The sequence below is a fragment of the Gobio gobio genome (genome assembly GCF_949357685.1).
Source record: "Gobio gobio genome assembly, chromosome: 17".
Taxonomy (NCBI): domain Eukaryota; kingdom Metazoa; phylum Chordata; class Actinopteri; order Cypriniformes; family Gobionidae; genus Gobio; species Gobio gobio.
This window is the reverse complement of record NC_137110.1, coordinates 13,932,137-13,954,605: the sequence shown is the minus strand read 5'-3', so window position 1 is coordinate 13,954,605 and position 22,469 is coordinate 13,932,137. Positions and strand designations below refer to the sequence as shown.

Here is a 22,469-nt window from a genome sequence, read left to right as displayed (position 1 = left end):
AACCTGGGCAAAAATTCCTCTCCTTAAAAAAGATATCAATCCACAATTTGGTAAATTAGAATTATGCACAAAAACTTTTCACATTCATTTATTTCAAACATAACCATATTTGTGTGAGTGTCACAGTAGCCTATTTACTCTACAGTGTTATTTTGGCCTTTAGTGAAATCTAATCTTGAGGAAACATATTTAACCAGGTAAATAAATAGCCTACTTTTGTGGGAGGGGATTGGAAAACAACCACGCCACATCTCACATGTAAAGTTGACAATAAGAAGATATACAGATAAGAAGTAGCTAGGTCAGTCCCAGTTAACAATTTTTGGTTCCCAGAATGTTCTGGAAACGTTAGATTCTGGTTCTGAGAACGTTCCCAGAACAAACATTCTAACGTTCCCTGTTGGTTAGCCAAGAAAGTTTTCTTTAAGTAAATAGAACGTTCCCTTTGGGTTTGGGGAACGTTCTCTTTAGGTTACAAAAATAAACCCCCAAAATAACCTGCAGGGAACGTTTTTGGAACGTTGTCTTTAGGTTATAAAATAAACCCCCAAAGTAACCTGCAGGGAACATTCTGGGAACGTTCTCTTTAAGTTATAAAATTAAACCCCAAACTAACCTGCAGGGAACGTTCTGGGAACGTTCTCTTTAGGTTATGAAAATAAAACCCCAAAATAACCTGCAGTGAATGTTCTTATTTGGTTCACCCACAAAAAATAACCAAACGGGAACAATATGGGAACGTTCTGTGTTTACTGGGTTGTAACCAGGACACTAAAAATAAAAACTGTAGGCTATAGGCCTTCAAACACATTTTAAAAAATGAAAGCTGAAAACTACTTATTACATTACTCAGTGCTAAAAAAAAAAGGAGTAAATAGACGTTTTTTTAAAAAAAGTGTTACAACACTCCCCGGTTTCCAGCAATGCACTAGCCATCTCTCTTTAGTTCACGTGCGCGCGCACACGCACACGCACGCACGCACAACAGAAGGATGTCAAGGGTGTGGAGAGGGTCCTGCGCTATGAGTAATTTGTAAAGTAATTCTGTAGTAAACAATGTTTTACCACTGATCTGTATAATCATAGTGAATTAGAAAAAAAAGTTAGCGTTTCATATCAGCAGGCGTTTGACGTCAAGTTCAAAATACCTGGATTGACGCATGGCGTCTTGTGTCGAGGAGGCTGAAACTATGAAGAAAGACGAAAGCAGTTTTACTATGGAAGTCAGATTTCTGACCATTGTGACGGACTATCAATCATATTAGCCATCTCAAGAATACGTGCGTGCATTCATTTATGTTGGCAAAGATAAATGTTTTAATATAAGAGACGACGCCTCGAATCCTTCACCAAAAAGTCACATAAACGCCTTATAATGATGTATCGTGCTTTTTGGGATACAATATTTCTTCTCACCGGTGAGTAAATGTATTTGATTTTGTTTCATCCGATTTACTGATATTATTTTTATTAAATAACATTGAAATGTAAATATTAGAGTAACTAAGAGTAAAATAATTTGAAATATTGCAGGAAAAGTACTATAGGACGTTGCCACATTTTAAATGATTTTAAGCCTAAATAAACCCACATGCCTCAAGTGGATTGAGCTTAGCAACTATCAGAATATTGTTTTAATCAGAGATGGAATTGAAGTTGTGAGCTATGAATGAAACTTTTACTATTATTTTATGATGTGCATTGTGCATGTGATTTTCCAGTAGTGTTTTATATCATAGTTTTATCATGATTTAACAATACCCTAGTCATCAACATAAAACACATTATGAGGGGGTCCTCTTTTCTCCTGACACTATCTCTTCAGTAACATCATTAGTAGTGAAGAACTTGGGTATCCAACAAATAATTATTCTGCTTTGTTTATAATTATTCTGCTTGATAGCATGAAAATGTGCCTTCAGTGTCTACCAAGGCATGGAAGAAGCAGTGGTTTACTGTCTTTTTTTGTCCAGCAGCTTCTTTGGCTCAGTAGTCTTGCTCCTGTCATTAACAAGGTTAACAAAGCTTAGTTTAAATATAGAGCCATTCTTTAGTGTCCATCCTTTATGGCTTTGTCCCTACAACGAAGGCACATTCTTAACTCGGCAAGCAGTTTCAGTGAGAGAAAGTCAATCAAGTTTAATGAAATAACGTTTAAAAAATCTGTGGAACATCATTTGTGTTTTTGCGTTCCGTGTTTTAAATAGTAAGCAAATATTTATGTGTAGTACATCATGGCTGGAAACCTGCCTGATGCCCCATAAAGTAACTACTTTTATTGACTGAGTAATTGTACTTCTAGCAGCTGTTTTATTCTTTGAAGACATATATGATGTCCCATTATCTCAGTAATTGATTTTGGTACACCAATGGATAAGGAATGGCAGTTTTTTGTAAGTTAAGAAGGGAATACCCTTAGGAATACTTTTGCAATGATAAGGGTTTTAAATACCTAATTTAAATTGTCATTATTTTTGCCTACCATCATGTTGTTCCATATCTGTAAGACTTTCTGTCTTCTGTGGAACATAAAAGTCTATAATTTGAGAAATGTCTCGGGGTTCTTTTGTCCATACGATTGAAGTCATTGGTCATCAAAACTTTAAAATATCTTCCAAGGAAGAAAGAAATGTGCACAGTCAGGAATTCCAAATTCCTTTTTCTATTTTATTTTATATATTTTTTTCTTTACATGCAGGTAATATGTCCAAAGGCTCTTAGCTCTGGCAAGAGTTTAATTTAGTACATTTAATAATGTATTTTGTGCACCACCTCCAGCTTTCTGAATGCATATGTTTTAAAGAAACACTCCCCTTTTTTTTGAAAATAGGCCCATTTTCCAACTCCCCAGTTGAGTTTTAGTTTTAGTTCCTAGCCATATCGGCCTAGAAAATCGCAACTTTTCATTTTCCGTCAGTATTATTACACGATGTAACTACAGAAGAGTCAAGTGTTATATAGGAAAAATATCGAAACTCTTTGGTCATTTTTTTTTGATCGGGATGCTAATGATCTAATCAGATTCAATGATCTATGCTAAGCTATGTTAAAAGTGTTACCGTAAGACCAAGAGCTCGGCTGAATGGATTCGAAATGATGAGCCTATTTTCAAAAAAAGTGGAGTGTTCCTTCGAATGTTAACTTGGCATGGGATATTAACACTAAAACATTATTGTAACCAGAAGAGCTTTTCTGAGGAGTTTTCCAGTTCAATGAAACATACCCTCTCATTTAACAGGGATTTTCATCCCAAGTCCCTGTGCACACAGAATAAGAACATGCCTTGAGGTCCCAGACTCTCTTCCAAGCCATTTTAGTGGCACAACAATGAACATTAGACATACTTTTCAAATCCGGACACTTTGGAATTTGTATAAAACAGATGTGGCCTGTGAATCAGCATGCATGGTCTTTACTTAAAGGAATTGTTCAACCAAAAATGAAAATTCTGTCATCATTTACTCACCCTAAAGTTGTTCCAAACCTGTATTAATTTCTTTCTTCTGCTGAACACAAGATATTAATAAGATATAATAAGATATTTTGAACAATGTTGGTTTTAAACACTTGATGGGCCCCATTGACTTCCATAGTATAGAGAAAGTAAGTGGGGCCCATCAATTGTTTGGAACCGACATTCTGCAAAATATCTTCTTTTGTGTTCAGCGGAAGTAGAATTAAACAAAATTTCTGCAAAAATCATAATTAATCACATAAATCATTATGAATGAATAGCATGTAACATATATTCGATACAGAGGCCTTAGTAATTGTATTTTCACATTTTAAACCCACATTAACATGTTAAATTGACAGACTAGTGTTAAAATAGATTTTCATCCAAATCTGACTATGCTGCCTCAATGTCTATTACTGTGCTGCCTCCTAACTGTCATGGATCCTTATACGTTACTGTAAAACGCACTGTAAAGACTGCTCCACATAAATAGCTCTCCACAAAGGTTGCTTGACTAATTGTTTTCATTAGTTTGGTGTTAACATGTTGCTAAGCTAATGGATAATACTCAAATAAGCACTGAATGAAAAAAGTTTATTTATAATCAACACTTTCTTGATTCAAATGCCATCATAAGCCCTATTCGCACGGGATTAGTATTATCTGGGGACCTTGTGTGATTTAGAAATTACTCCCCCCACATCTGAATTTTGCGTGGCGCATTCGCACGGGATAAGCAAGCCTGTGATTTTACTCGAATTTACTGACTTATCTCCCGGATATGATGTCAAGACTTGTAAATGTTTTTTCGTTATAGATATAGCTGTATGAAATTATAAACAGTCGTATCGATATCATTTTGATTGTTTTATAGTAATACAAATTATTTAGTTCAGTTAGAGAACAGACGCTACAATTAAAAATTGAACTGAGCAATAATAACAATATACGGCGGAAGATTCAGTTTCAAACCTAAATGTAAAAGCGCCCCTTTAAGCGAGTTTGTCATTGTCCTTTTCTGTTTTTCATTAAGAATAATATTAAACACACCATTCAAGCAATTTACTCCCAAATTGATGCTCATTCTAAAGTGAAAGTAGGCCTATAATCCGCGCGGCCGCACGGAATTCATAACGGTGCGCATTTTATGCAGCCTAGCTCCATTCTTCGTGAAAGATAAAGATAAAAATATGCACAGGAAACAAAAACCTTGCAAAAATTATATACGATCTGCCTAATCCCGGCCAAATCACAGAGATGGCGATTCGCACTGGACTAATATTATCACAGGACCTCTGTGTTTTTGGCGAAATATGGTAGGTAATTTGCGGGGGAATTTTTACTTTACATATTACAGACATGGCCGATTCGCACGGGATTAAGATCACAGACATTCTCTGCAATTATTACAAATCACCAGGGCCCGGTTTTTCAAAAGTAATCCACTAGGATTTTGGATAACGGATTGGATCAAATCTTGAAAATGTGTTTTTCAAAAGAAAAAAACGGATTACATAATCGGATTAGATCATGTAATCCAATCTTGGTTTTGATCCGGATCAAACCTTTAGTTTGGGTTTTTCAGAACTTTTTTTGTAGGATTTGGATCACTTTGATCCAAAAAATCTGGATTAAACTGATCCCATCAGAAGGGTGGATTCAGCGTGGATTTCATGCCCAAAATGTAATGAAAATGTAATGAAAACTATCTTACAAGATATCCTATTTATTCATAAGGTTTTAATTTTATTTTTTCATCCATCAGGCTACAGTGATTAGATAGGCTTTAACGTATTCGGCCTCTCAGTATAGGCCTACAGCAAAGTAGAAAGAGTTTGGCCTCATAAAATAATCCCCCAAACAGCTGTCAAAATTTAGCAAAAACAATAAATTTTATTCTGTCACTAATTGATATATATATATTCATTACAATCGAAAATATTTTTGTTTTTAGAATATTTATTAGTGATGCAATGATTACAGAATAACCAAAAAAATGCAAAGAATGGCAATCACTGATTTTTGAAATCCAAAACAACTAACTATTGCGTCCCTTGTTGCACGTCCTGTTTGCTCGTTCTGGCAGAATGCAGGAGGTTGGTTAGGGTCTCCAAGGGGCTCAGGTGCATCATTGTCAGCACAGAGAGGGACATTGCGCTTAGTAGCGATGTTGTGCAGGACAATACAGGCAAGGGTTTTTCTTGTTTTTAGTTTTTTTTAAATGTGTGTGTTTTCATTTCAAATAAAAATAAACTTATATTGACCCCACACTGGCTATGCTACTTGTTGCTCTTTACATATCTATAGTTCTACATTGTGATTTCCTATCCTGTTTGAGCACTGGTTATCCAGCACTGGTTATCTAGATTTGGTGATCCTAAAAAGTTCCTATCCGGATCAGATTGATCCAATCCGATGTTGCTTTAAAAAACTGTCTCCAAAAGTAAACTGGATTACGTGATCACGGATCGCTAAAAAAGGATTACTAAATCCGGATCAATTTTATCCGGATTAAACCTTTTGAAAAACCAGGCCCAGAGGTCCCCAGATAATACTAATCCCGTGCGAATAGGGCTTTAGATTTTTTTCACTCTCATCGTAATGCAGTTCTATGCACCTATGATGCCCTAACTTTCTCACTAGGCAACTTTAAAACAGAGCGATAAACTATGGGATTTTTGGTGGTTCTGCCATTTTCTGTAAATATAAGAGTGCACACACGCCAATGACAAAGATTCCTCTGGCAGCATCTTAAGGCATGCACATACTACACAACTTTTGTCTGGGATTTTGCTGTTGCAGACAGATTTCCAAGGTCTGTGACAAAATCCCAGTATCGTGGCTAATGTAGTGCCCGTTGTGGTCGCCAATGCTCGTTAAGTATGAGCATGTCAGCGACGTGATCGAGCTGTCACAGACAACTATGATATTTTTACACCTGTTTGATTTTATCACTGTGCAGTTAGTATCACACTTGTTCCCTCTACAAAAAAACAATAGGCTTTTGGATTATCGCAAAAAGATAAGCTCTGTGATCAAAAAAAGTTTGTGATACTTGCAAGTTTTGTCCATCAAGATATTACAGTGGGGCAAAAAAGTATTTAGTCAGCCACCAATTGTGCAAGTTCTCCCACTTAAAAAGGTAAGAGGCTTGTAATGTTCATCATAGGTACACTTCAACTATGAGAGACAGAATGAGAAAACAAATCCAGAAAATCACATTGTCTGATTTTTAAAGAATTTATTTGCAAATTATGGTGGAAAATAAGTATTTGGTTACCTACAAAAAAGCAAGATTTCTGGCTCTCACAGACCTGTAACTTCTTCTTTAAGAGGCTCCTCTGTCCTCCACTCATTACCTGTATTAATGGCACCTGTTTGAACTCGTTATCAGTATAAAAGACACCTGTCCACAACCTCAAACAGTCAGACTCCAAACTCCACTATGGCCAAGACCAAAGAGCTGTCAAAGGACACCAGAAACAAAATTGTAGACCTGCACCAGGCTAGGAAGACTGAATCTGCAATAGGTAAGCAGCTTGGTGTGAAGAAATCAACTGTGGGAGCAATTATTAGAAAATGGAAGACATGTAAGACCACTGATAATCTCCCTCGATCTGGGGCTCCACGCAAGATCTCACCCCGTGGGGTCAAAATGATCACAAGAATGGTGAACAGCAAAAATCCCAGAACCACACGGGGGGACCTAGTGAATGACCTGCAGAGAGCTGGGACCAAAGTAACAAAGGCTACCATCAGTAACACACTATGCCGCCAGGGACTCAAATCCTGCAGTGCCAGAGGTGTCCCCCTGCTTAAGCCAGTACATGTCCGGGCCCGTCTGAAGTTCGCTAGAGAGCATTTGGATGATCCAGAAGAGGATCGGGAGAATGTCATAGGGTCAGATGAAACCAAAATAGAACTTTTTGGTAAAAACTCAACTTGTCGTGTTTGGAGGAGAAAGATTGCTGAGTTGCATCCAAAGAACACCATACCTACTGTGAAGCATGGGGGTGGAAACATCATGCTTTGGGGCTGTTTTTCTGCAAAGGGACCAGGACGACTGATTTGTGTAAAGGAAAGAATGAATGGGGCCATGTATCGTGAGATTTTGAGTAAAAACCTCCTTCCATCAGCAAGGGCATTGAAGATGAAACGTGACTGGGTCTTTCAGCATGACAATGATCCCAAACACACCGACCGGGCAACGAAGGAGTGGCTTCGTAAGAAGCATTTCAAGGTCCTGGAGTGGCCTAGCCAGTCTCCAGATCTCAACCCCATAGAAAATCTTTGGAGGGAGTTGAAAATCTGTGTTGCCCAGCGACAGCCCCAAAACTTCACTGCTCTAGAGGAGATCTGCATGGAGGAATGGGCCAAACTACCAGCAACAGAGTGTAAAACCCTTGTGGAGACCTCTGTCATTGTCAACAAAGGGTATATAACAAAGTATTGAGATTAACTTTTGTTATTGACCAAATACTTATTTTCCACCATAATTTGCAAAGAAATTCTTTAAAAATCAAGAATTAAGATTTTTTTTTCTCATTCTGTCTCTCATAGTTGAAGTGTACCTATGATGAAAATGACAGGCCTCTCTCATCTTTTTAAGTGGGAGAACTTGCACAATTGGTGGCTGACTAAATACTTTTTTGCCCCACTGTATTACAAACACAACAGTCACCAGAAGTAAAAAGCTGAAGGTAGGCTATAAACAAACTCCACCACGGTCCCACAACTTCAACGTCACCACCACTAAGCTTCCAACAACTCTGTTTTTATCTTAAAAACCTTTTTTTCCAGATGGTTTAGTTAGAATAGTTTATAAGAGCACAATTATAAGCACAACGAGGCTGTAAATCTGAGGCTGACTTCGAGGCTGACTTCCTCTGTAGTCCCATTTAGCCTCTTGTTAGCAACCACCTTTTTCAGCTTCAAAAATATAACCTAAAGACTAAAATCATGTCGTAGGATAAAACTTTAAAGTGTCTTCACCACAGACTTTATTTCAGCCATTTAAAGGTGCACTGCGTACATTTTAGCAATTTAGAGATTGCGAATTGCAACCGGCCACCGCCCACCCCCCCTTTCGAAGTACATAGAGAAGCTACGATGTCCAACACAGGACAAAGATGACGTCGTCTGAGACCGCAGGGAGTAGCTAGCGCTGTGTAGAGCAGTTTGTCCATTTAGGGCTACTGTAGAAACATGGCAGTGCAAAATTGTGACTTCACTGTAAAGAGACCCGTGGTGTATGTAGAATAAAAATGGCTCATTCTAAGGTTATAAAAACATAACGCCTCATTATGTAAGATCTTTATACACCACTGAAAACATAGTTATGTATATTATATTGCATTTCTGTCAATAGATCCTCATAAATACTATACACTGCACCTTTAACTAAACCCCCATTAAAAAAAACACCATTGACTTAACATCGTTTCTGTGTTTTGACCAACGAAGTGATGTCATACCTGCGGCACTCTATGACAATGTGGAACTAATCCAGCCAATCACAGTGCAGATGGTATAAACAGAAAAATCTTGTAATCACTTGCGTTCAATCACAACGTTTTTTTCCCCCGTTGTCGGTCAAGACTGCCTCTTGACCAAATGTCTTGTAGTTTGTGCATCTCGTCAGCATTGTGTTGTGTAGGATGTGCACTGCTATGACAAGATGACGAGAGATGACAAGAAACCTTTTTGTGTAGTGTGAGCACCACAGCAATTAAGGTAGTCTTACAGTCCTGTAATGTGAGCTGGCGCTTTTATGCAGAGAGATCTACATCACAAATCCACTTTAATTTATCTTAACCCAGTCTCTCACTGTAGCTGTTCTCAAAATAGTCTGAAGATCAAAGTCAGAAACTCCCATTGTTGTTCCAGGGTATTTTAAGTAAGTCTGAATTAAGTGGCTATTTCTCATTTGTGTTAGATGCCACTCAAGACCTTTTCTGTGTGTGTGATGCTGTTGCTCCCGTGTTCTCTCATTGCCGTAACGGTTATGAGTCTGGCATGTTTTGACTTTGTTGGATCCTCATTTTCACATTTGGGTAAGAGGTTTACAAAACTAGATTTTAGTCAGTATAAGTGATATTTGGAAGGTTTTAAACACCTCGTCCTAATCTAAACAGTACTTAGCTGTCCTCAACAATGCTAGTGTTTCATTGTAGTGCTATTGATTTTTAATGTGCACGTTGTATTTGATTTGTAGGCTCCCTTTTCACATATGGGCAGGTACAAGAGAATTCTACCTCAACGACGACCATTGCAACCACCACAACAACAACTACCACCTCTACCACAACAACCATCAGCAGCACGACGACAACCACTACTACTACACGTGTCAGAAGTATGCTCTGTCTGCTCTTTCCTTTATGCTCGGCTCATTTTGGGCTTCATAGGGCTGAAATATAAATGCCTGAATAAGAAGGCATATATTCCTTGATTATGATACACTTTGATATCCTATGACTTTGTGTTAGAGGCACATGTTTATTATTGTGTTCGATAAGGTATTATGCAACACAAAATAAACATTGTATGAAAAGGAGCTAGCCTACAGCATGACAATTATTTTTACACCAAATCTTTAAACTATTTAGATATATTATGTTACAGTTAGGAAAAAGAAAATAGTATTTAGCCTTGTATAATATTTAGTTTGACCTCTAGAGGTTGGCAACAAACTTTTAAAAAAGTCAGCATGTAATGTAAATTTACCCTTTCTTTTTATAAATTCATGCAATAGAGCTTATTGCGAATGATTCATCCATGATTTTTTCTTTCTTTCTCTTATGCTTTTTTGGATATTACCTTTCATGTAGTGTGTAATATAGCTGTTTGGGATTTGTAAAAGGTCTGCAAAGTTTCAAAGTTCATGTTTAATGGAGTAATTGTCTCCCTAAAGAAAGAACCGATTTCGAACTGCCTGAAACGGGTTGTCAGTAATTCCAGTCTTACTTCCTGCTTGAACCTACGTAGGTTTGTAACAAATCCACATAATTCCAGCCTATGGTCGTCTTTGGCTGCCCGCAAAATACTTTTTCCCGCCCTCAAACACTGTAGATGTAGCTGAAGCCTGGAAGAGTTTGGTTTGTCCAAATGTGTTGGGTTGTCCATGTCGAGAAGATGCTGTTTTCTGCACTGAGAAGGCTAATCCACTTTGCACGCTTTGTCGTTGAATCATTCATTCGAGAGTCGAGACTTAAAAATGCTGATTTATTCAGTAATTAAACAAGTGAAGTCTTTATGAGTGAGTCATTGAATCATTCATTCAAACCAATACATTTTTTTTTAAATTAAATTACATAAATTAATATAAAAAGTACATATTTTTAAATACACTACAGCAATTAACATTTTGTCAGGATCTCTAGTAAATTACATTATTTTGTTTAGTTGTTAATTGTGGAAGAATAATCATCTAAATTTTAAACAAAAAAAATCGATTTATCTAGAATCGTGCAGCTCTGCTATGTATCAATTTCTGAGGAAGCCCCCAGAGCTGAAATTCAGATATGGTCATGGGCTTTTCGTTTCCGGCATGTGCTGTAAGTGGTAGACCAATCAAAACAGACTGTGCCATCTGAGCAATCGGAGCAGAGTGGGCTATCAGAAAGGAGGGGTTTAAAAAGACACTGTGAGAAAAGAGGTGATGCTGCAGTGTATATTATGAGCAAATTAAAGTGTTTTTGAATGCATGTTGCAGAAGACCTCCAAAACAAAGTTAGTAACCTTTAAAATATTGTAACAAAAATATTTTGTACCCCCTAATGTTTAATGTTTAATAAATTTTACTTCAAAACTTGATCTTCCCGTGAAAATTACAGACATCTCTCACTCTGGAGATATACACCAATCAGGCATAACAGGTGAAGTGAATAACACTGATTATCTCCATCACGGCACCTGTTAGTGGGTGGGATATATTAGGCAGCATGTTAACATTTTGTCCTCTAAGTTGATGTGTTAAGAAGCAGGAAAAATGGGCAAGCGTAAAGCTTGGAACATACTCTGCAAGAACAATGAAATTTGTTCGTTTTCTCGAGGTGGCAAGAACAAGAACAATGTTCGTTCTGGCCAGTACATTCCATACTTCACGAGAAAAGCAGGTGCCGAGTATCTCCGTTTCTCCGCATTAACCCCACCTACGTTAAAATTCTGACCAATCACAAAAATAGTTCTCGGACAACTACAAGAAAAAAGTTCTGCTCAGACGATATGTTGAGAACGAGCTGCGAGAACTCCCAAACCAGGGCTCCGAGAACAAAATGACGTCATTTTATTCTCGCAGCCCTGGGAGCGAGAACTTTTTTCTGTTCTTTCGGAGTATGTAGCGGCCTTAAGGATTTGAGCGAGTTTGACAGGGGCCAAATTGTGATGGCTAGACAACTTGGTCTGATAAATCACTTTTTCTTTTACATCACGTGGATGGCCGGGTGGGTGTGCGTCGCTTACCTGGGGAACACATGGCAGGAGGCACTATGGGAAGAAGGCAAGCAGCAGAGGCAGTGTTCTGCTTTGGGCAATGTTCTGCTGGGAATCCTCGGGTCCTACCATCCATGTGGAAGTTACTTTGACATGTACACCTACCTAAACATAGTTGCAGACCATGTGCACCCTTTCATGGAAACGGTGTTCCCTGGTGGCTGTGGCCTCTTTCAGCAGGATAATACACCCTGCCACAAAGCAAAAATGGTTCAGGATTGGTTTGAGGAGCACAACAACAAGTTTGAGGTGTTGACTTGGCCTCCAAATTCCCCAGATCTCAATCCAACTTAAAAGACTTAAAGGATCTACTGCTAACATCTTGGTGCCAGATACCACAGCATACCTTCAGGGGTCTAGTGGACTCCATGCCTCTACGGGTCAGGGCTGTTTTGTCAGCAAAAGGGGGACCAACACAATATTAGTTATGTTAATGTTATATTAATGTTATGCCTGATCGCTGTATGCTGGACTTCAACAGCCAACGGATAGAACCATGTCCCTGTCCTAAATTGTTTTCTTTTTCTGTTTCACTCAGATACACATCACAATATAGACAAAAATATCTGTTGCGGTTTCATCCATTGTCAATTTCAATTAGCTTTTTTATTTGTTATACAGCAGACAGTTTTCATCCAATGTAAATACCTATTGTAGACAAGGCTCACAATGATTAGAAAAGGAAATTTGCTGATTTCAAGAAAGGACCTAAGATCTTGACCGGTAGTCCAAGCTAAGTCTAGCTCTTTCTTGTCTTACACCATGTCTCATTTTGTTTTCTCTTAAGATCAAATGTGTGCCTTAGGGAAGATGGTCTGAGAAACTGGCGGGTCTTGAAATATTAGAATCTAAAGGACTATGATCTTCCAGATAATATCAAATACTCTAATTCTGACTTGTAACCTGGCTGAGAACTTAAAATGTCTTCCCCCCCCCCCCCCCTCCCTTCGACCAGTGCCTTCCGTAAAATATCACAAATTTGGCTCTAGCTTTGATGATAACAAAAGCTGGAAATGTAATTGAAGTAGATCCTTTTTTTGTGTTAAAGTGGTAAAGTAATCTTGCAGGTTGTATACAAATTTATGATCATCAGGCAAAACATTTGCAAATACATTTTTAAGAAATTCTTGCCAAGATCTTTTTGTTTTATTATTAAACAAGATATTGTCAGTAATGTCATCATTAATTCCGGGTTCTCTTTGTTTTCTTGAAGAATTTATAGCAGCCGCTGTCCACTCTCACTTCGATGACTGCCCTGACTCCCACAGCCACTTCTGTTTTCATGGCACATGTCGCTTTCTCATTCTGGAGGAAACGCCTGCATGTGTGTAAGTCCTGAGATTGTCTTTTTTCAGACTTTGCTGTTTTTAACAGCATTGATTATAAAGGCACTCTGACTTTCCCAAGTCTGTTAACAATCCTCATGATCACACTACAGTTTTTTTCAATTTTGATAATTAAAACAGTCTAAGTTGTTCATGTTCAAGCAGTCTTATCATTTTCTGCCACATATTCATCAGTTGCTATAGTGATGGCTTTGTTCAACAACTGCCGTAAACAACTTGTTGTCAGGTCATAAATTTGTCTGTGTATACCAAGGCATCAAGCCAGAGTGCTCAGAGTGTAGAGACTGGATAAGGGTGGTGTGCTGTTTTATTTAGTGCCATCCCCAGCAGCATCCCTATGGCACTTTGCATATGAAATCTTGAAATCTTGATCTTTAAAAAAAAAAAGGACAGATTGCATAAATCCTAATACTGCGATTGTGGTTTGGGTTGGATTTATAAAAAAAAAATGGGATGTGTATTTTGTTGTTGTTGTTGGTTTTTGTTTTGCTCCACCAACATATATTTTTATGTAATAATAATAGGATTATAATCGGAAATGCAAAAAACTAAAATTGGATTTGATCTGCCAGTATAAAGAAGCCTAAACGGACTGACATGCATTTTGATTGCTGACTCACTTGAATATATTCTTGCTGACGGCATGTTCATTGAGCTGTCCATGTGTAGACAAGCGTGTTTTGTCCTTTGCTAAATTGCTTTTCCGTGTATAAATTTGGCACAATAGCAGAATTCAAATCTGTGTTGGTGCTTGTGTCTGAGTTTGTATGAATCCTCCTGTTGTCAGGGAATTTATTGTTTTCTCCATGTCTGAATGTAGTAGTTCACCACAAAATGTCAAATTAATTTGAGTTAATTTGATTAATTTTATGAACATGATACTGTCAGATTCCTCATTTTGGAATGAAATGCTTTTGCTAACAACTATTGAATATTCTCATCTTTTGCTGAGCATGTTTTCATACTGGGTTTTGTTTTTAAAAGCTCTCTTTTCAATTATAATCACTTGTGTATGTTTGTGTAGATGTCATCCTGGCTTTGTGGGTATGCGCTGTGAACATGCAGACCTCTTGGCAGTGGTGGCGTCTAACCACAGGCAGCAGACTGTGGCCACCATGCTGGTGTTATGTGTGGTGGGCAGTGTCCTACTCATGCTGCTCTGCACTTTACTAAAGTGAGTATTATACATTTATTTATATTTATTATACCAAAGTTATACTTATATTATACCAAACACACACACAAAACACATTATAAAGTGTACATTTATAAAACAATGCATTACTTTACCATTACATCAAAAAAGTAATCTGATTACGTAATTCACATACTTGTAATGCACTACACCAAACACTGATCATTCTAATATCTAATACATATATCTTCATTTCCCCAGTGCAAGTTATTTGTTTAGCTTTATTCTGTTGATCTATTTTTGCTGAATAAACTGTACTCTACAAACTTTGAAAGGTCATTTTTTTTGTAGAAGATGAAAGAGGTCATTTGTAGACTTTCACACATTGTCTTTCTAGTTGTTGGTGGAGACGTGGTGGTTGTGGGCGAGGTAACACCATTTCATGTTGGTCGGAGAAGCCTAGGAATATTCTGACGGGTGGGACATCCTGCTGTCACTCAGAAACAGGTATTTTAGTGCTATATTTCAATTTTTACAAAATTTTGTGCTGAGTTGTCGGGTGATGTGTTATGTGTCATGCGGTGTCTAATTATGATCCTCAATAGGGGGTGTTCGCACACTGAGACCAGCATATGTGCGAGGCCTTTAACTTTTAATGGCCTATGATTTGTCTTTGCTCAAGGGTTTAAGCTGTTAGTTTAGCCATCTGTTGTCACTCTGTCCTAAGACTGGCAATGAACATGAGACCAAGGAGTAAATGGTAACTTCAGTTGTTAGGGTGAAACATCTTCAACATAAGGTTCAAAGGAACAGCATTTATGTAGAATATTTTGAAATCTTTTGTAAAAATGTAAAATGTTACTGTCACTTTTGATCAATTTAATGCAACCTTGTGGAATTAAATTATTAAAAGGATAGTTTACCCAAAAATCATCCAAAGTCATTAATTACTCGTGTCGTTCCAGACTTTCGTTCATCTTCGAAACACAAATGAAGATCTTTTTAATGAACTCTGAGAGCTTTCGGTCCCTCCATAGACCGCTACGCAATTGACACTTTGACGCTTCAAAAAGTTCATAAAGATATCGTAAAACGAATCCATATGAATTGAGTGGTTTAGTCCAAATTTTTGGAAGAGACTTTATTGCTGAATATGATGAACAGATTTAATTTTGGCTTTTATTCAGTCACTTATAAACATTGATCAGCGAACATAAACAGAAGCTTAACAGAACCTGCTTGACGCGCAAGAACAAACCTCATTGGTTCTTGCCGAAGCTCAAACGTGCTGCCTAACACGAGAATTAACTTTATCGGTTCTTGCTGAAGCTCAAACGTGCTGCGTGAAACACAAGAATGAACCTCATTGGTTCTTGCTGAAGCTCAAACGTGCTGAGTGAAACACGAGAATGAACCTCATTGGTTCTCGAATATGCATGAACTTCCATTTACCACAACTGATGTGTGAGTTGATGAATGTTTATATGTGAATAAAAACCTAAACCACTCAATTCATATGGATTCGTTTTACAATCTCTTTAGCCGCGTTTCCACCGAAATTACCCGGAACTTTTTTCCCAGGAACTTTTTCTCCCCCAGACCTGCTACAATCTGCGTTTCCACCGCGGTCTAAAGTACCGGGGAGATTAGGCAAATTAGTCCGGTGACGTGGCAATGCGCGCGACTGCTTCTCCCAGTCACCGACGGACATGAATCACTTTTGCGCGATACTGTCTGCAACAATAACAAGTGGAGGAGATGCAAGCAGCGCTGCTTTTGCATACACATTACCAACACTGCTTATTTAAACGTGCACTTTCACCTGGTTTGACCATTCTAATGCAAAATGGGATGATGGGCAATCCAAAATCTGAATGTGTTGTAATAGCTCAATTCCAAAACAAAATATTTTCTATAAAAGGATAATGAGGTTTCAGTCATTCATGACAGATGTGTGAAAAGTTAATTGAATGAAAACAATAGACTGAATTAAGCGGTTGAAAGATTAGGTACTAGACTGCAAGTATTTTATTTTTTATCACAATAACATCTCTTAACATTCACAAAAAAAAAAAGTCACATGACTAGTATTACAATATGCTTCATTAAATGCATAATTTTAGAGACTTCTTCCTCAAATTTGAAATGAAGCAGGACCACACTTATGGCTTCACTTAAGTTGTGGTTATAAGTTATTATACTACATTCACATAGTTATACATTTAAAAATATAATATTTGGGTTTTCTAGATATGTTTATGTGCATATTCAGAAAGACTTGCGAGCAGCAGCCCTTTTATTTGCTTCCTACACTATATGAATACAATTAGAATGTGGTTATATAGTTAGAATGTGGAAATTAAAGACACAGTGACATTTTACACATTTGACTTTATTTTAGACAGATTAGTTCTTACAAAATTAAAATAAGTGTGCAAAGACAAATAAATTACTAGAACAATAAAATGAAAATATAAAATGTGAAAACAACAATAAAAAAAAAAGTGTATTTTTCAGTAACCTGTCCAAGAGCTGTGCCAACACGTACAATATATAAAGTACAAATGTGGTAGTGCAAATGCTTCATTCAAGCGGCTGGTCATTGTGGCTACTTCTTGAACGACTGGACAAACTGTCCAAGAACAGACAGAAACCCGGTCTGAAAGTCCCTCTGCTTTCTTCCGCTTCTGACTGGTGGAATGCCAACTCTTGCCTCCTCATCTCTCCTCGGCCTGGCTCTCCAGTAACAGCTGCATATATTGGTCAGTTCTTGTCCATGCTGCAGGACGGCCCGGTTAGCATCCTCCATGTCCCTCAGTGCATCAAGAAAGTCACAGTCCCTTTTCCTTTTCTCTAAGTAGAAAAATTGCACTGAAACACATGGAAATTAATACACAAGGCAACCATGAAACAAAAGAAACCATCAATTAATTATTTAAAGTGTTTTCACTACAAATAATGAACAGTTGTTTGCCCAGCTTGAACAATGCCCAGTGTGCCATTTTTATCATGGGCAATTTAAGTTTACAATTAAAAACAACAAAACTACTCAAAACCATTAAGGATTACACATCAGTTTTTAAAAATATACACATTTTTGTCAGCTTTATACCTCTGCGTGTGTGTGTTTCGGCAGGAAACACGGGGTTAACGTACTGGTGACCGCGGGGGAAAACACGCTGGTCTCCGTTGCCTGCAATTCATCAGGGCCACTCGTTACACCTGGAAAAGCACGTTGAAAAAAGTTACTGCAACGTGTTTAAACACTGCAACGAGTTTAATAGATGATACCAAGATGAGATATTTACCTTCAACCCACTCGGATTCCTGGATGGTTTCCAACAACGCACTAGCCGAGTCTTTCGTTACCGCTGTACCAGAAAAGGACGGTCTGTGTCCCAACAATACGCCGGTCGGAACCGCTCCGGTTGTTATCCTTTAATTTCTTCTTAATTTCTTCAACTTCTCTCTGCACTGTTTTCCAGTGTGACTGGAACCGAGTCGATATCTTCAGGTAACGTTATACCTTTTCATTGCGGGTCACAGTTTCCAGTTCCCGCTGGATGTCCTCCTCCGCTTATATGCTCAATAAAGCCTGAGCCTCGTCGTCGGTCCATCGGTCGAATTTTTGTTGAACTCCATTGTTGCAAAGAAAATATTTACTGAACGCAGAACCCACGAAACCCACCTCGCAAAAGACTTGTAAATATGGCGGTGGAAAAAAAAATGCTGTGAGAGCTCAACCAATCAGCATGTTCAGCGCCCAAGTCCCACCCCCGAAAGTTTGCGAACTTTTCAAAAGTACCACCTCGCAAGCAGGGCCGTTTGGAGGGGGAAATATTTACCCGGAACTTCATTTAGACCCTGGTTCCTGCGGTCGAAACACACCGAGTTCCCCCCCAAAGTTCCTGGTTCCGGGGTAAAGTTCCTGCGGTGGAAACGCGGCTTTTATGAACGTTTTGAAGCGTCAAAGTGGTAGTTGCATAGCAGTCAATGGAAGGACAGAAAGCTCTCGGATTTCATCAAAAAGATCTCCATTTGTGTTCTGAAGATGAACGAAAGTCTTACAGGTTTGGAACGACATGAGGCAAGTAAAAGATGACAGAATGTGGATTTTTGGGTGAACTGTCCCTTCAATTTCTTTCCAAAAAATCTTAATGACCCCAAACTTTTGAAAGTTAATTAAAACATAATAAATTGTAGTTTTAGGTACGAAATTCATATGTAGAAATCATGTGTACCAAACTAATTTCAAGAATTCAAACTTAAGCCTTTAGATTTAGAAACTTTTTTTTTAAGAACGATTTTGAAAAACTATTCAGGCAAGTGTGTCAACTTTAGTCTAGTAACATATTTCCATGTTATGTTGTGACTTGTGAGTATATTTTGTATGTCTTGGTGTGCAGATTATGTGTGATCACTGGACGTACTACATGTATCCCCAGACATAATTATGCAATTAGAAATGGAATTGTTGGAATTTTGTCCATACAAATACCCTGTTATCACTGCCAGTCTGCTCGCAGTGCAGCTTGTTGACAGAGTATTGCAAACCTTTAATTAGATTTGTCAACAGGACGTTGTCACATACTTTGTCAGCATCGTCAGGCATTTCTAATTGTTAGGTAGAACTGTGGTAGTGTTTCCACAGTAACATTTCAATACATTTGCATGTCATCAGGTTGAAGTAAAACATTGTTGTCTTGTGTATTTTGTCAATTTTCTCTGCCACTTCCATCTTGCCTTCTCATCTCATCAGAAAATGTTCCTTATGCACAAGGTACTGTTTTGTGAAGCGTCTTAGTGTAGTTGGATCAATCCCGCCTGTTTTTTCTTCCCTTAGAGACTTATTATGTTGAAAAAAGTGGTTCGCAATGACTTCAGTTTTTAATTTCTGTCTTTTCCCTTTCAGTAGTTTGACATGCATTATCTGGAGCTAACTCAGGTGCTCTCATAAAAATGAGACCCCAAAATCCTCCACCATACTCCTGGACTTCACTATGACTGCGTTTCTCAAGCTACAGACTCGCACAGCTGGTAAGCGCAGCGCATATAGAGAGCATTTCGATGTGGTCAGTGGGAGAATCCAATCAAAAGTGGAACTTTTATATTCAGACAGACTGAGTCGTTTCAAAAAGGATCTTTTTGAAACAACAACAGCAATGACAAGAGTTTAAAGATGGAACTCAAAAACTGAGACACTCTGAAAGAAGAACTCAGAACAAGCTACATGGAAATCAACTGCAGGATCCAGTGATATAGAGACAGGGCCATTTTGAAAAATATAAGGATCAATGGCCAGAAACAACTGATCTGGAAGTGAAAAACGATGAGAGGTTTTAGAGAAGCCATTCTTACTAACAGAGCTTATCTTAAAGCTATAAATATCCTTATAGATGACATATAAGACAACATTCTCCCAGTTTTGGTCTTTTAAAATTCCGTTATTATAAAAACGCTTATAATATGCCGTTAATGGGATGTGAAGCTCACTAAAAAATAGTTTAAGATAGTTCAACTTTTTAACAAAGATATATCACATTGTTTTCTGTATCACGTTATGGATAAAGAATGGGCGATTGGTTTTGTTTCCATTTAAGTCAGTCAATTAGCATGCAATATTAGAGCTACGACAGACACTTTTGCCAATTTATTTTAACTTGATCTCCTTATAATGATAACAAATCACGGAGTAACAGCAAACGTGAGAGACTATAGCCGGCTCAGAGGGACAAATATTATCTCTTACACATTATAACACTTTTACTCGAATGGAAATCAAATTTTTATGTAATTCTTTTAATCAAAAAAATGGAAATGTATGGTGAAAAACTCACAATTATGACATGTAACTTCATAAGTTATGCATAGATTCACAAGTCCCACTCAAAATTCTTCATGCACAGGAAGTGCTTGTTTCACATAATGTGCTATCAAAGATCTGTACGATAAATGGAGCCTCAGCGTGTGCACTATTTTCAGCAGCGGTGTGACGTCACACGACATCTGCATGCTCACATTGGAATGATTGGATGCATGCATGTCTGATCACATAATTGCACGTATTTCACTGTGCACTTTTTGCAGTGTACATTTCAGACACACTTAATACAATCATCTTTAAATCTGCACTTTTCCATGATGGATGTTGGGGGTGGCTATTCACGCACTGATAACTCGCTTGAGGAATAAAACACTTCATTTGGGCACTCATATGCATGCCGAGGCTCAAATCCATGGTACTAGCAATAATAATTGATATTATTCAGTTTGATGCACATTATCCTTATAACTTATTATGCAAGATTTATGGAAGCTTTTACACTGAAACATTTTAAACCATGTGTTATGTTCTCATTATCTTGTCCCCAAGCTTCGCCAATGATCTCATGTTATTAAAAAATGTTGATTGACTCCTTTGGAACAAATTTCCAGAGATATTTATAGATCTTTATATTGCTGTTAAAATGAGGTGCTGGTCCAAATATAAAATATGCTATTGATAAAGCACAAAAAAGAAGGAGGGGAAAAAAAGAGTGAAAACAACCTGGTCGGCTTAGAGTTGGCCGTGTTCTGGTATCAGATCGTGGAAGCAATTGCTGATCGATGTGTGGAGAATCATAAGAATTTGATATAAAATGATCCCAGAAGCCCTTGTAAGTTGGAGGGGATTCATCCAAATGACAAATGAAACACTTTTTGAGTTATGGTCTTTGTGAATGATCAGTCTGAAAGATTCAAGATGGTTAAATTAAATTAAAAACATTTGATTTATAGCTTATGTATATGTGATTGTATGGATTGAGTATTCAATTTATGTTAAAAAAATGTAAGAGTTCAATGAATGAAAAGAAAATGTGCGAATTTGTGTTTAACTTCAGATTGATTCTTTTTCTTTTTGAGAGGACTTTTGGGTAAAATGCTAAAGTAATATTGGGTATTTCAGACTGAACAGTTTTGTAACATGCAGCGATTGTGGAATTGCAGTCAGCCGTGATGCCGATGTCATGCTCGTAGAATAACGGATGCTCTGAATTGGCCTTTGCACCAAAGATGATGCTCAGTGTTGCATCTCTTGCTTTGTTCCAACTAAATCTCATTTAAACCTGGTTAGCTGCGTATTGACTGATGTTTATGTATGATATATTGTAAACACCATGCGTCTTTCTCTTTAAAATACTGTCTTGTTTCATGTTGGGGAAAGAATACTTTGTAAATAGTGCGTGGGAATATTGTTTTTGTTGTACTGTATATGGAGAATGAGGTGTTTTCGTGACTGTCACTGATCATCAGTTAAGCATGAAAGTAAGAGGTAGATGATTCCAATATGACTTTCACATGCTTGGCTGACATTTTGTTGAGTGTTTTTGATCTCCTTGTCTAAGTTTGCATATTTTTTTCAAATAACACAACATGCTGCAAATTTTGGACTCATCCTGATTCTTTCTTGCCTATAATTTCTCATTTCATCAAAAGTTTTATGAAGCACGTTCTATCCTCCTCTCTTTAAACCACTCTGTCCATTTACATCCTCCATCATCTGAATATTTTAAAAGGGTCAAATGGAAATGCAAACAGAAAAACCTCAGGCACAGCTCAACAAAAAGCCTGCTGCCAGAGTGCTCTTTTTACTGAGGGAAAAGCTCAGCTCTCTTATTTACTTGCGCGCCAATTTATTTATTTGTTTGTTTGGCTAAACCTTTTGTGAGACGAGGGGAAGTGCTCTGGAGATCATGGCCGAGAGGAGTTTAGCTTGCGCATGAATGACCACATGATGTAAAGTGCCTGCGTGACGGACATTGCGTGAGTATTTTCTTAATTCATTTGTGGTAATTTGTTGTTCGCCTTTTGTGCTCATAGCCTATTTTTGCCTAAATTCTCTCCACTTATTTATTTATTTATTTATTTAGAGGGAGTAGTTATTTCTTCATCAAATGCCCCAGGAAAGAATCCTTCCTTACTACATTTTTTTTTCAACTAGCATCTATGATTCCATGAAGAACCTTTTAAAGGCACAATATTTACATTTTTTTGATTA

At 37.7% G+C, this 22,469-nt stretch overlaps 1 protein-coding gene across 3 annotated transcripts; it reads left to right on the top strand.

Moving 5' to 3' along the window:
- Window positions 1-944: 944 nt before the first annotated feature.
- Window positions 945-21,864, top strand: tgfa (transforming growth factor, alpha). Of its 3 annotated transcripts, none has more exons than XM_079840485.1 (7): window positions 966-1,418; window positions 9,672-9,812; window positions 13,164-13,278; window positions 14,321-14,470; window positions 14,829-14,938; window positions 19,191-19,211; window positions 19,344-21,851. In XM_079840485.1, the coding sequence occupies exons 1-7, from the start codon at window positions 1,376-1,378 to the stop codon at window positions 19,349-19,351; spliced, it is 588 nt and encodes a 195-aa protein (XP_079696611.1). In that variant the 5' UTR covers window positions 966-1,375; the 3' UTR covers window positions 19,352-21,851. The 3 variants fall into 3 exon arrangements, with proteins under 3 accessions (XP_079696612.1, XP_079696611.1, XP_079696610.1); XM_079840484.1 differs by lacking the exon at window positions 966-1,418 and adding an exon at window positions 9,420-9,510; XM_079840486.1 differs by lacking the exon at window positions 19,191-19,211 and having other exon boundaries at window positions 945-1,418; window positions 19,344-21,864.
- The last annotated feature ends 605 nt before the right edge of the window (window positions 21,865-22,469 follow it).

Coding starts and splice junctions, on each gene's coding strand:
- tgfa (XM_079840484.1), top strand. CDS start 9,423: ATGCTGTTGCTCCCGTGTTCTCTCATTGCCGTAACGGTTATGAGTCTG. Junction 9,511..9,671: donor ATCCTCATTTTCACATTTGG/GTAAGAGGTTTA, acceptor TTTGATTTGTAG/GCTCCCTTTTCACATATGGG. Junction 13,279..14,320: donor GAGGAAACGCCTGCATGTGT/GTAAGTCCTGAG, acceptor ATGTTTGTGTAG/ATGTCATCCTGGCTTTGTGG.